The 12,970-nt window shown below is 38.2% G+C and overlaps 1 protein-coding gene and 1 pseudogene across 3 annotated transcripts in view; one reads left to right on the top strand and one right to left on the bottom strand.

The window, feature by feature from the left end:
- Positions 1-2,320, top strand: part of RNF19A (ring finger protein 19A, RBR E3 ubiquitin protein ligase) — a 52,557-nt gene extending 50,237 nt beyond the window's left edge. For 2 of the 3 annotated variants that reach the window (XM_038555198.1, XM_038555199.1), the window contains one exon: positions 136-826. In XM_038555198.1, coding sequence (XP_038411126.1) covers positions 136-826 — 691 coding nt within the window. Of the gene's footprint in view, positions 1-135 lie in introns of all 3 variants that reach the window. The other variant, XM_038555200.1, reaches the window with a different exon arrangement.
- An 8,597-nt stretch (positions 2,321-10,917) lies between these two features.
- LOC100683518 lies at positions 10,918-12,205 on the bottom strand (annotated as a pseudogene).
- Between the last annotated feature and the right edge of the window lie 765 nt (positions 12,206-12,970).

Below are 12,970 nucleotides of genomic sequence, written 5' to 3'. Positions count from 1 at the left end.
ATTAATTTGTTCTGATAGTTTTATGAAGTCTTTGAATTTTTCACACAGAAACCTCTCTCCCTTTGCTATTTATTACCTGAAGAAAAATAAAAGGAAATTAGAAATTTATTTACATGTGTTACTCTTATGTTCCAGAGAAGGCAACAGTATGGAGGTACAAGTAGATATTGAATCAAAGCCATCCAAATTCAGGCACAACAGTGGAAGCAGTAGTGTGGAGGATGGCAGTGCCACCCGAAGTCATCCTGGTGGTTCATCCAGTGGCTTTCCTGAAGGTAAAGTCGGTGCCACCAAGTGGTCCAAAGAAGCAACAGCAGGGAAGAAAGCAAAAAGTGGTAAATTGAGGAAAAAGAGTAACATGAAGATAAATGAGACCAGAGAGGACATGGATGCACAGTTGTTAGAACAACAAAGCACGAACTCAAGTGAATTTGAGGCTCCATCCCTCAGTGACAGTATGCCATCTGTAGCAGATTCTCACTCTAGTCATTTTTCTGAATTTAGTTGTTCTGACCTAGAAAGCATGAAAACTTCTTGCAGTCATGGTTCCAATGATTATCATGCCCGCTTTGCTACTGTTAACATTCTTCCTGAGGTAGAAAACGATCGTCTGGAAAATTCCCCACATCAGTGTAGCATTTCTGTGCTTACCAAAACCGCTTCATGTTCAGAAGTTCCACAATTGAATCATATCGCTGAAGAACATGGTAACAATGGAATAAAACCCAATGTTGATTTATATTTTGGTGATGTACTAAAAGAAACAAATAACAACCACTCACATCAGACAATGGAATTAAAAGTTGCAATTCAGACTGAAATTTAGGCCTGTGAATGCTGCAAATTAATTACCATTGAACAACCTTGTTTGGAGCTGGTTGAACTACATGTGACTACTTTAAGTTTCAAGTTACTAGCAAATGCGGGGTTATATAATCTAATGCAGATACATTTTCTGTGTTCAGCAAAGCATTGTGTTTCATGTGGATCTTAATTACCAAACTTTGAAATGAAGGCTTTAAAAGTGCATTATTGTAAGGACAATAATTAAGTATGTTTTGTGTGTTTGCCACAAAACATTACTTGAAGCACATACTTGTGTATTTAGATAGAAATTTGGCTTAATTTATAATCAATATAAAATACTAATACAGTTAGAAACATTCTTACAAAGAAAACTTGAGGTTGGGAGATAAGTGGTTAGTGACATTTTATTGAAACCACTAAGGGATACTGTTTAAAGAACCTTGCAGGTTACTCTCAGTATATGATACTCTTTGTAACATTTCTATTCATAACTGGGCATAAATTTCTTTTTTTTTTCATATGCAATGTGGATATATAAAGCTTAATGCAGCCCATTTGCTACCATTTGGATACTTAGACACTTTGAGCAAGATTGTGGCAGTATTTCTTTGAAATAGAAATATCTGGTACTCTATATATCTTGTGTATTGTTGATGCCATCTTAGAAGTAAAATGTAAAGGTAGGTTATTATGTATACTGATAGCACCAAATAAGATGTATAAAACTACAAAATAAAATTCCATTAGTTTGTAAGTATTACAAAAAAAGTCACGTGACCTTCTACCAAGAGGAAGTTTGCACCCCATTGATTCTTGGTGCCTTTGAAATAGGCTGGATCTTAAGGACCTAGTTGTTTGAGGAGTTTGCTCTGTTGTCTTCCATAATGCCCTCTCTAGACACCTTGGATTATGTACACAAATACAAGATAAATAAACATAAATATGATTAATAATAACAATGCTGAAAAAGTATTGGCCTACCAAAGACACACTCAGGCTTTAGTGAATACATAACCTCAGTTTTAAGACATGCGTATCTTCTCCAATCATGAAATCAAAGCACAGTGCAGAGTTTGTACCAAGTACTAAGGAGGGGTCTACGTATGGCTGGCTTTATTTTCTTTTGCTTTTGTTTATGGAAGGTGTTCAGCTGACATAAACAGAAGTTGGCCAAAATACTGCCTGTAATGTTAATTTCCTATATAATTTACTTAAATAAAACAGGTTAACCTCAATGATAGTAGTTGAAATGTTCCATCTTATGTGTTTCTGTTAAGTATTACCATTATGGTGCTACTGAGCATTTTCTTTTATAAAAAGAAAAATGCCATGGGCTGCAGTCTTCTTCCACCATTTTTTCTCACAAGGTCCATTAATATGCTTATAACACTAGTGCCAGTTATTTTAGTTGATAATGCTTATTATGATATTTGTATATTTGTTTGCATTCCAATTTTGTTCAATAGTGAGTGTGTAAACTGCATATATTAAATAAATGTAAATACTAATGTATTGTTGCCTTATGGTTTGTGTGCAGGTATTTTTATAAGAATAAGAATAGTCATTTGGCACATGACAATTATAAATATTTCAAGCTATTGAGATGATTCTATATATTGATCTCAGCCCAAAAGGAAGCATTTACTGAACTTCTCAACAAAGTGTTGACACACAAGGAATCCTTTCTTCATGTCTAATACCTGTCTTTCTTCTAGAAATAAGCTGTTTTATTATCAGCATATTTCATTTTTTAAAGTGAATTGGTTGGAAAATAAATAGATCTATCCTTAAATTGTGAAGAGAAGTATTGTAAGTCAGAAAAATAAAAAATCTTAGAAGACTGTTCTAAGAAATTCTACTCTGGCAACATTAGATCATGAAACCAGAGCCATTTGAATTGAAGGTAGTAATTGTAATCAAATGCTTTCTATCCTCATGCCTTTATATAATACATCAGTGATTTTTCTGATTTCCTGTTACATAGTTAATACTTAATGAAAATAATATGTATGAATTTGTTGATTACCTTGACATTTCTGTAAAAGGCTAAAGATTAAATGGAAAGCTAAACGACTCTTGGAGGAATACAACAAAAAGGGTGCCATATAGGAGGTCAGTTCCTCTTCTGTTTGTACCCTCAACCTGTACCACCCTGGTCTCATTTGAAAATAATTATATAAACCTTTCAGCTGGCTTCAGAAGTTCCTTCATCTCTCAGGAGTCATTCAAACTTGAATTTATTTAGTACCGAACCAAATTCCCCTGGAGCTCAACTCTAGGACTAGCCTAGATAGAACAAGAGAAGACTCCAGGGTTCAAGACCTTATTAACTCACCAAAATCTTTGAAAGACCCTTTGTACATTGCTTTCTTTAAGGTCTGGGGGGGGGGGGGGGGGGGGACATCACATAGTAGTGGGAGATAATACAAAAATTATAATGGTATACCCTACTGTTAATTATATAGACTACATCTTAACTGGATTCTCTTAAATGTACAAATTCATAGCTTCAGAGCACTGAATTAGCTTTTTTTTTTTTTTTTTTTTTTTTTTTAATTTATGATAGTCACAGAGAGAGAGAGAGGCAGAGACACAGGCAGAGGGAGAAGCAGGCTCCATGCACCGGGAGCCCGACATGGGATTCGATCCCAGGTCTCCAGGATCATGCCCTGGGCCCAAGGCAGGTGCTAAACCGCTGCGCCACCCAGGGATCCCTGAATTAGCTTTTATGTTAAATTCACACAATCCTCGGTCTTATTTTCGGCAAAAATTGGGTTAATTGTAAATATGTAATACTTTCTATAGCATATTATCTAGTTAAGTATAATTTTGATCACCAAAGGACTAAGTATATGTTAAAAACCATCATAGCTATTAATTCCTACATGAGCAAAATCCCTAAACTCCTGTTCCTCTGACCGTTTTGCCTTTCTAATCAGAGTCATCAGGATTTTAGGATTGTGTTTTATATGGTTCCTTTTTATGGGCTTATTTCATTTATTTACCTTAGAGTATGAGATATTGCTAAAAGCCAATGTTTACACACTGGTCAGTATTTATTTGTTTATTTTTAAAGATTTTATTTATTTATTCATGAGAGACACAGAGAGAGAGAGGCAGAGACATAGGCAGAGAGAGAAGCTGGCTTCTTGCAAGGAGCCCGATGTAGAATTTGATCTTCGGACCTGGGATCACGCCTTGAGCTGAACACAGTTGCTCAACTGCTGAGCCACCCACACATCCCCCACACTGGTCAGGTTTTTTTTTTTGTTGTTGTTTTTTTGGTTTTTTTCTCCACACTGGTCAGTTTTAAATGCTCAGAGTAGTATTCTAAATTTGAGAGAGTTACAGTGTTTTGGTAGCCAATATTTAATAGATGAATAGTGAAGAAGTTTGCAGTTTTTAAATTTAGTTCAGGGATCCCTGGGTGGCGCAGCGGTTTGGCGCCTGCCTTTGGCCCAGGGCGCGATCCTGGAGACCCAGGATCGAGTCCCACGTCGGGCTCCCGGTGCATGGAGCCTGCTTCTCCCTCTGCCTGTGTCTCTGCCTCTCTCTCTCTCTCTCTGTGACTATCATAAATAAATAAAAATTAAAAAAAAATAAATAAATTTAGTTCAAATTTAATCACCATACTTCATATGCCAGTTAGAATTTTTGTGATTTCTATCATAAATAAATAAAAAAAAAAAAATTTTAAAAAGGGATCCCTGTGTGGCACAGCGGTTTAGCGCCTGCCTTTGGCCCAGGGCGCGATCCTGGAGACCCAGGATCAAATCCCACGTCAGGCTCCCGGTGCATGGAGCCTGCTTCTCCCTCTGCCTGTGTCTCTGCCTCTCTCTCTCTCACTGTGTGCCTATCATAAATAAATAAAAAAAAAAAAAATTAAAAAAAAAAAAGAATTTTTGTGATTTCTGCCAATTTATTCATTCAACAAGATAAACTATCTGGAGATAGAGCATTGTATCAAATAAACAGACACGGTGCCTTCAATTAGCTTATATTATACTTGGGAGAGAGTCATAAAAAAAATATATATATACACATAGTCTGGTGATGGGTGCTTTAAAAAAATACAGAATGTGGAATAAAGTGATTAGAGTATTGGATAGTGCTGTTTTATATAGAGCAAACCAGAAAGATCTCTTTTTAGATAACATTAGTTCAAAGATCTAAAAGAAGTGGAGGAGAAACGGGTAGATACACCAAATGGATGAGCATTACAGAAAGAGATCTCTCAGGTGAGTTAACATACTTGGGAGTTTGATATCTATCTGCCTCCTTGTTTTTCTTGGAGAGTGTCTTGACTGTTCTTGACCCTTTACATTTCATAACCATTTCGGAATAACCTTATTGAATTTACCAGCTTTAGTTGGAATTTTTTATTGAGTCTATAATTATCCCTGTAGAGATCTTTTGTGTCTTTTGTTAATTTTATTCACAAGTACTTGATACTTTTTGGATGCCATTTTCTGTTTGTTACTAACAGTATATAGAAATATAACTGATTTTCATGTAATGATTTTGTATCTGGGAAATATTACTCTCAATTCCAGTAGTTTAGTTTCTTTGAAATTTCTATATGCACAATCATCTTGGAATAATGTATTTTTTATTTAACACTTGTACAGTCCTTTGACAAGTCAAACACTTTCTGTGTACTTCTAAAATATTTTCAGAACAACTCTGTGAAGGAGGTATTCATTATCCCCATTTTATAGATGAAGAAAGAGAGACACAGAGTTAAGTACTTTGTCCAGGTTGCATGACTGGTAAGTGGCAAAGCCAGGATTCAAACTGTTTTGTTTCTTCCTCTTTGATCTTTTCATCATGTATTTCTTTTTCTAGCCCATTTGCACTGGTTGGGACTTCAGTGTAAAGTGCTAAATAGCAGTGGCCGTGGGGGCATTGTTTACTTCTTAATCTCAAAGGAAAACCTTTCAGTGATATTAAGGTTTCAGTTAAGGGAAACCTTAATATCTGATATTTGTGCAGATATATTTGTAGGTGCCCTTTATAAAATTTATTGTCTTCTGACTCTTAGTTTGCCAAGACTTTTTACCCTGGGGAATATGTTGAATTTCATTGGCTACTTTTGGTGAGGGACATCTGTCTTATAATTGTGATTTATCCCTTTAATGTAATTATGTGTAATATAAATGTGATTTATCCCTTTAACCAGGATTAATATGGTTATGGTTAATGGTTATGGTTAATATGGTTAAAATATGAATTTGACTTTTCAAATATTAAACCAACCTCCTGGGATAAACTTCAGTATCAGAGCTCATAAGGTTAGAATTATGTCTTATATGAATGCTTTGGTAGAAATTGATGTTAAGGCTGTGTGGGCTTTGTGAATTGTCTTTTAATATTATGGTAAGCCAGGTTTTCAGGATTGAGAAGCAATTCTTCTTCATTGACTTAATACGACCTTACTGGAATAGCAGCCCCTCGCCTTTGTAAGAGTTTACTAATCCCATAGAATGTGTAAAAATCCCTGGCTTTATGGTGACACCATACATAGTTTTGCTTTTATTGTTTTTCTGTCCAGCATTTTGCCTAGTTATTGGAACACCTATTTCTGCTACCTTTTATCCAGCATGGAGAAGGCAAAACTTAAGATATTTCATACCATGTGCACCAGGTGCCTCCGAAATCTGTATTCTGGGAAATTCAGGGGGATACTGGGAAAACAAATCTTAAAAAGAAAGAAACTATAGGTTCTTAAGGGCAAGGACCTTGTCTTTTCTTTTTTCTACACGTACTAGTAAGTATATATGAAGAAGAGATTGAGTTCACCCTTGCTATGATGGGACAGAGTAACTGAACAACAGGAATGGGAATGTTTGTGGACTTAGGCCTCAGAGTTGTGACCAGTCTCTTCATTGTACTATACACGAGAGCTGTTTGAAACAAGACAGTGCCTGAAAAAGCAGTAACTTTTAATAAGGTTTTATACCACGTGTGTTAGGTCATAAATATTGTAGGATGTGTGACAGCCACTGGAACATCATTTTTTCAGGGTTGATTTAGCCAAGGCATTTTAATTTTGGTTTTGGGAGGCTTTTTGTTGTATGTTCATTTTAAGGAATTGGATACTTTCAGCTAGTAAAGAAATCTGTTGCTTTAGAGAGGTAACGTGTTTTGGAGACAATTACTTTTGGGAGTTTATAAATAAAATAGAATATATACAGAAGAATTTACTTTTCCTTTCCCCCTTTTTTCCTTTCTTTCCCTTTTTTCTTTGCCCCACCTTTTCTCAGCCCCTCCTTCCAACATTACCTTCCCCCCAAACCAATGCAGAAAAGCACATATGTATGTATGTATGTAAACATAGTTTTCTCCTTGTTATATAGTGAAGCACAGTACATATATACCTTGATCATTTTCTCAACATCTTAGAGAAATTAGTTCAAATCAAGTGGTATAGCTCCAACTTATTCTTAATTCCTGCATATGATGGGCATTCTCTTGGTGTCTCTTTTGTTTTTTTTTTCTCCTACTACAACACTGCAGGAAATCTCATATGTAAGTCCTTATTTTCTAGTAGTGTTAATTATAGGAGATAGTTTCATGGTAACAGATGGCTAGGTTGCAAAGTATATGTAGTTTTAAATTTAATAAGGTTATCAGATTGCCTTTTTTAAAAATATATTTTATTTAAATTCACTTTGCCAACATATAGTATAACACCCAGTGTTTATCTCATCATGTGCCCTCCTTAATGTCCGTCACTCAGATCAGGTTTCCTTTTAAAAGGGCTGTCAAGAAGCACCTGGGTGGCTCAGTGATTGAGCGTCTGCCTTTGGCTCAGGTTGTGATCCTAGGGTCCTGGGCTTGAGTCCCGCATCAGGCTCCCCACAGGGAGCCTGCTTCTCCCTCTGCCTGTCTCTGCCTCTCTCTCTCTGTGTCTCTCATGAATAAATAAATCTTTAAAAAAATATTAAATACCTTAGAAATCACTTTAACACTCTGCTGTAACTCATGATTAATTAATCTCTTTGCATACAACATAGCATCAGCCCATAGTACTTCTTCCTGAGAAGTCCTCTGGTGAAGAGTACATCCTTTCTAACAGGTCACAAATTGGTCACATGAAGGGAGTTTTCAACAAAATGCATTTCAGAAGTGGAAATGAAAACTTTCTTGACAAACATCAAATTTTCAATATATCCATCATCATGTTGCAGTGTCAACTTACAGAGCCCTTTGCATTCTGAGACCTTGCAGGAGGTACTCTCTGAAATTGCCTAGATACATCATTGAATGTTCTGAGCAATTCAGAACTAAAACAGCCAGTTTAGGTCCAGTCTTGGAGCTGTCCTCAAGGTTTTGCTGCTTTACCTTTCTTTTTTTTTTTCTAGCTTTACCTTTCAAACTTCATTTCCTTTGCTCACAATCTCAGCAAATGGGCAAAACCAGTATAGTCACAGTTTATTGGCATTTCTTACTGGGCAGTATTCTATTGTGTTCTCATTTGGGCTTCAATATGAATAAAAGTAGTAGATTGAGATTAGATGATCTCTAAACAAATTTCTTCAGGCTACAGCATAACTCAATTCTATGACCAAGAAAAGGCTTCTGGCTTTGACCAAGGTTGTTGAGAGTAGTTTGAATACTGATAGGAACTAGAGGCCAAATTTCTTTTTCTTTTTTTTTTTTTAAGATTTTATTTATTCATGAGAGACACAGAGAGGCAGAGACACAGGCAGAGGGAGAAGCAGGCTCCATGCAGGGAGCCCGATGCGGGATGTGGGATTCGATCCCAGGACTCCAGGATCACGCCCTGAGCCCAAGGCAGGCGCCAAACCACTGAGCCACCCAGGGATCCCTGAGGCCAAATTTCTTAAAAAGAGAATGAGAGGTGGGAAAAATAGAAAAAGTTATCTATTTTTGAAAATATGGTATAGGAAAAGATGGAAACTTGGAGATTGAAAGAGACTTTAAATGAGGAAGAGTTGAATGGGTTTGTAGGTGGAGAGGAAGGCGGTAATTGAAAGGGACATATGCAGAAGATGGTATTATCGTTGGAGGAAAACCCTTGAAGAGGGTACGGGATGAGGGATCAACACTGAAGAGGAGGAAGAGGAAGAAATTACTTTTTTTAAAGATTTTATTTATTCATGAGAGATACAAAGAGAGGCAGAGACACAGGCAGAGGGAGACGCAGGCTCCCTGCAGGGAGCCTGACGTGGGACTCAATCCTGGGTCTCCAGGATCAGGCCCTAGGCTGAAGGTGGCACTAAACCACTGGGCCCACCAGGGTTGCCCGGAAATTACTTTCTAAAAGAGAAGAGGAGCAGGGAGAATGGTGATAAGTCAGAAGGAAGGGGGGCTGTTTGGAGCAGTTGTTAGGAGATAGCCAGTTGTCTCAGTTAAGGTCAGGAGCTGAGGGTGATCGCAGCTAGTGGGCCGACCACGGTCGTGGACCACAGGACAACATGGTAACAGCTGCAGAGACTAGACATTAACTGATGGGCCAGAGTTAATGTTCTATACACAGGGAGTTTTCATATTGTCCCCCAAAGAATCAGACTGATGCTGTTGTAGTTCTGGAACCCACTAACTGGAACATGATGCCTCCGCAGTCCCTGGAGCAAGGGAAAGGACCGTGGAGCACCTGCACTGGCTCTTGTACCCCAGGGCACAGAAGGGACACACCACTTCCACCTCTACCCTATCAGCAGGATTAGTCACATGACCCTAATCCATCACAGAAAGTTTGAAAGTTCCCATCTTGTGTATGACGAAGAGGGAAAGGAAACCATGTGTTGGTTAAGAGTGGCAATGCCTGACTCACAAAGGAACTACTTGTATAGCTAAAATTCTGGTATTTTGCACCACACAGCTTTCTCTCTGATCCAACTATCATTCCTTGAGGCTTAGCACACAGAAGTTATGCTCCTCTAATACTAAGAGTACATGTAGTTCCTTAAACATTCCCAGTTACTTCACACTTTGATTCAGCAGGCACCTTCAGTATGCATCGTGCTGCCTGCCTCTGTGTCTCCCATTTCCTCTGCCTGGCACATCCTTTTCTCATCCAGATGACAAACTCAAACTGCAATGTTACCTCCTTAACACCTATCTTAACCTCATAGGCAGTACTGCGCATTTCTCTTGCTCTGCATAATCACTATTACACCTCTATTAGTGTAAAAAGATTGGAATTTACATATTCATTGCCTCTACTAAACTGTGATGCTCAAAGGCCGGGGACTTTACTAATTAATTCCATTATTTTTAATATTTTCCATTGCACAGCAGGTGTTCAAAGACAGATTGCCCAGGTTTGAATATTGGATCAACCACTTGGAATATTTGTAATCCTTGTTAATATACAAGAATTTAAGTTTTCTCTATACTTTTTCTGTGCCATGGTTTCCTCACCTATAACAGAATTGTTGTAAGGATTAGACAGTGTGATAAACTGCACAGCGCCTAGCACAAAGTGAAGCTCAGAACCACCCATAACTTTTTTTTTATTGGAACATATTTGACATATGTAAATTTAAGGTGTACATACTGGTTTTGTACATATATGGCAATATGATTGTTAATATCGTGTATCTTCATCACCTCACATTATTTTTTTTGTGGCAGGACTAATTAGGATCGATCTCTTAGCAAGTTTGATGTTTATAATACAATATTATCTATAATCATGCTGTGCATTAGAGCTCTAGGATGTAGCTTATTTACTAGTTGCTAGTTTTTACACTTAAACATCTCTCCTATTCCCCCAACCTCCAGCACCCTGGTAACCATTTTACTATTTTTAGGAGTTTGGCTTTAAGATTCCACATATAATTGATAACTATATATAGTATTTGTCTCTAACTTATGTCACTTAGCTGCCCTCAAGGTCCATCCATGTTACAAATGGCAGATAGACTTCTTATGACTGAATATTGTATCGTGTGTGTGTGTATAATCTTTATCCATTCATCAGTTGATGGGAATACTTGTTTCCATGTCTTGGCTATTGTGAATAATGCTGCAATAAACATGGGATTGCATATATCTCTTTAATATCCTGTTTTCATTTCCTTTGGGGATATACCCGTAAGTGGAATTGCTGGATCATAGAGTAGTTCTCTTTTTATTTTGAGGAGCCTCCATACTGTTTTCCATAGTGGCTGTACCAATTTACACTCCCTCCTGTGTACAAGGGTTCCCTTTTCTCCACATCCTCACTAATGCTTATTTCTTGTCCTCTTGATGATAGTCATTCTAATAGGTGTGAGATGGTCTCATTGTGGGGGTTTTTGTTGTTTGCATTTCCCTGATGATTAGTGATGTTGAGCATCTTTTCATGTACCCATTGGCCATTTTGAGGTCTGCTTTGACAAAATGTCTAGTTCCTCTACCCATTTTTTAATTGGATTGGTTTTGTTGTTGAATAGTGTGAATTGGGTGTGTGGGGGGGTGTGTATTCAATAGATTTTAATTCACTTTATTTTTCTTGTATAAAGCTATATACTGGCTGGGGCCTGGGTCCTCTGCATGGAGACTCTGATGTGAGTCTTTACAAGATAGTTGAATTCCTGATAGGGAGACTTGAACACAATCTCTTTCCAGAGGTCAGCACTAGGTCTTGGAAATGGCATCACAAGTGGCCTTGGCAAAGCTGCCTTGGGTGGCCGTGCAGCCCCTGGCTGAGGCCATCATCAGTAGCTTCTTGGGCATAGGGGCTGAGACAAAGCCAGTGATGCTGGGAGCAGTGATGAGGCACACCAGCACAGAGCCACAGCAGCCAGTCACCTTGCATGGCATGATGTGGGGCTTGCTGATTTTATTCTACAGTAGCCTCTCCACACAGGGATGGAAAGCTTGGCCAGGAGATGGCCCCATGGATGACTGTTGCTACCTTGGAGCACTTAACCCAGAACAATGTGTATGTTGTCATCTCTGATGGCAACAAATATCTCGAGCCTGGTCTGCTGGCCAGCATGGGTTTGTTTTTGAACAGGCATAATGTTCAAAACCTCATCCTTGACAGATACCTCCAGGAAAGTCGATCTGAGATTCAGTGATGGGCAGGGACAAGAGATACTTTTACTCCAGGGACTTGATTTTCATGTCTTAACCAGGCAGCTCAGCTTGATCACAAGGACCTAGTTAGTTCTTGGCCTTGGCCCCAGCCTCATCAGGGCTGCAACCCCAGTCCTGCATGCCACTGCCAAACCTAAAGAAGCCACCACTGCCTCCCATCCCAAGTCCCCCCAAGCCCTCCAGACCTTCCTGCTGCACAAGTGCCATCTGCCATTTGGTGTTTACTTGGAGAACTGTTTATATATTTTGGATATTAACTTCTTATCTAGTATTTGCTTTGCAAATATTTCCTCCCATTCTGTACATTACCTTTCCATTATGTTGTTGCTTTTGCATTTTTTTTATTTTTATTTTTTATTTATTCATGACAGACACAGAGAGAGAGAGAGAGAGAGAGAGGCAGAGACAGAGGGAGAGGCAGGCTCCATGCAGGGAGCCCGACGCGATCCCGGGCCTCCACTGAGCCACCGGGGCTGCCCAATGTGCAAAAGCTTTTTGCTTTGCTCTAGTCCCACTTGTTAATTTTTGCTTTTGTTGCTTTTGCTTTTGGTGTCATACCCGTAAAATGTCATTGCCAACACCACCACGAAGGAACTTCTTTCCTGTTTTTTTTCTAGGAGTTTTTTGGTGTCAAGGCTTATATTTAAGTCGATCTGCTTCAAGTTAATTTTTGTGAGTGGTATAGGATTAGGGGCCCAGTTTCACTTTTCTGTGTTTATCCAGCTTTCCCAGCACAATTTGTTGAAATACTATCTTTTCTCCACTGGGTGTTCTTGGCTGCCTTGTTGAATATTAGTTGACCATATATGTAGAGGTTTAATTTGGGACTCTGTTCTGTTCTACTGGTCTGTGTGTCTTGTTTTTCTGCCAGTGCCATGTGGTTTTAATTACTAAAGCTTTATAGTTTAGTTTGAAATCAGGAAGTGTGATGCCTATAAGCTTTGTTCTTTGTTCTCATAACTGCTTTGGCTATATGGGATCTTTTCTGGTTCCATACAAATTTTAGGATTTTTTTTTTTCTATGTGAAAAATGCCATTGGAACTTTGATAGGGATTGCAGTCAATCTATAGATGGCTTAGAGTAATAGGGACATTTTAACAATATTAA

Source organism: Canis lupus, chromosome 13 (genome assembly GCF_011100685.1).
Source record: "Canis lupus familiaris isolate Mischka breed German Shepherd chromosome 13, alternate assembly UU_Cfam_GSD_1.0, whole genome shotgun sequence".
In the NCBI taxonomy this organism is placed as follows: Eukaryota; Metazoa; Chordata; class Mammalia; order Carnivora; family Canidae; genus Canis; species Canis lupus.
The sequence above is the reverse complement of the archived record's forward strand: the minus strand, read 5'-3'. Positions and strand labels throughout refer to the sequence as shown.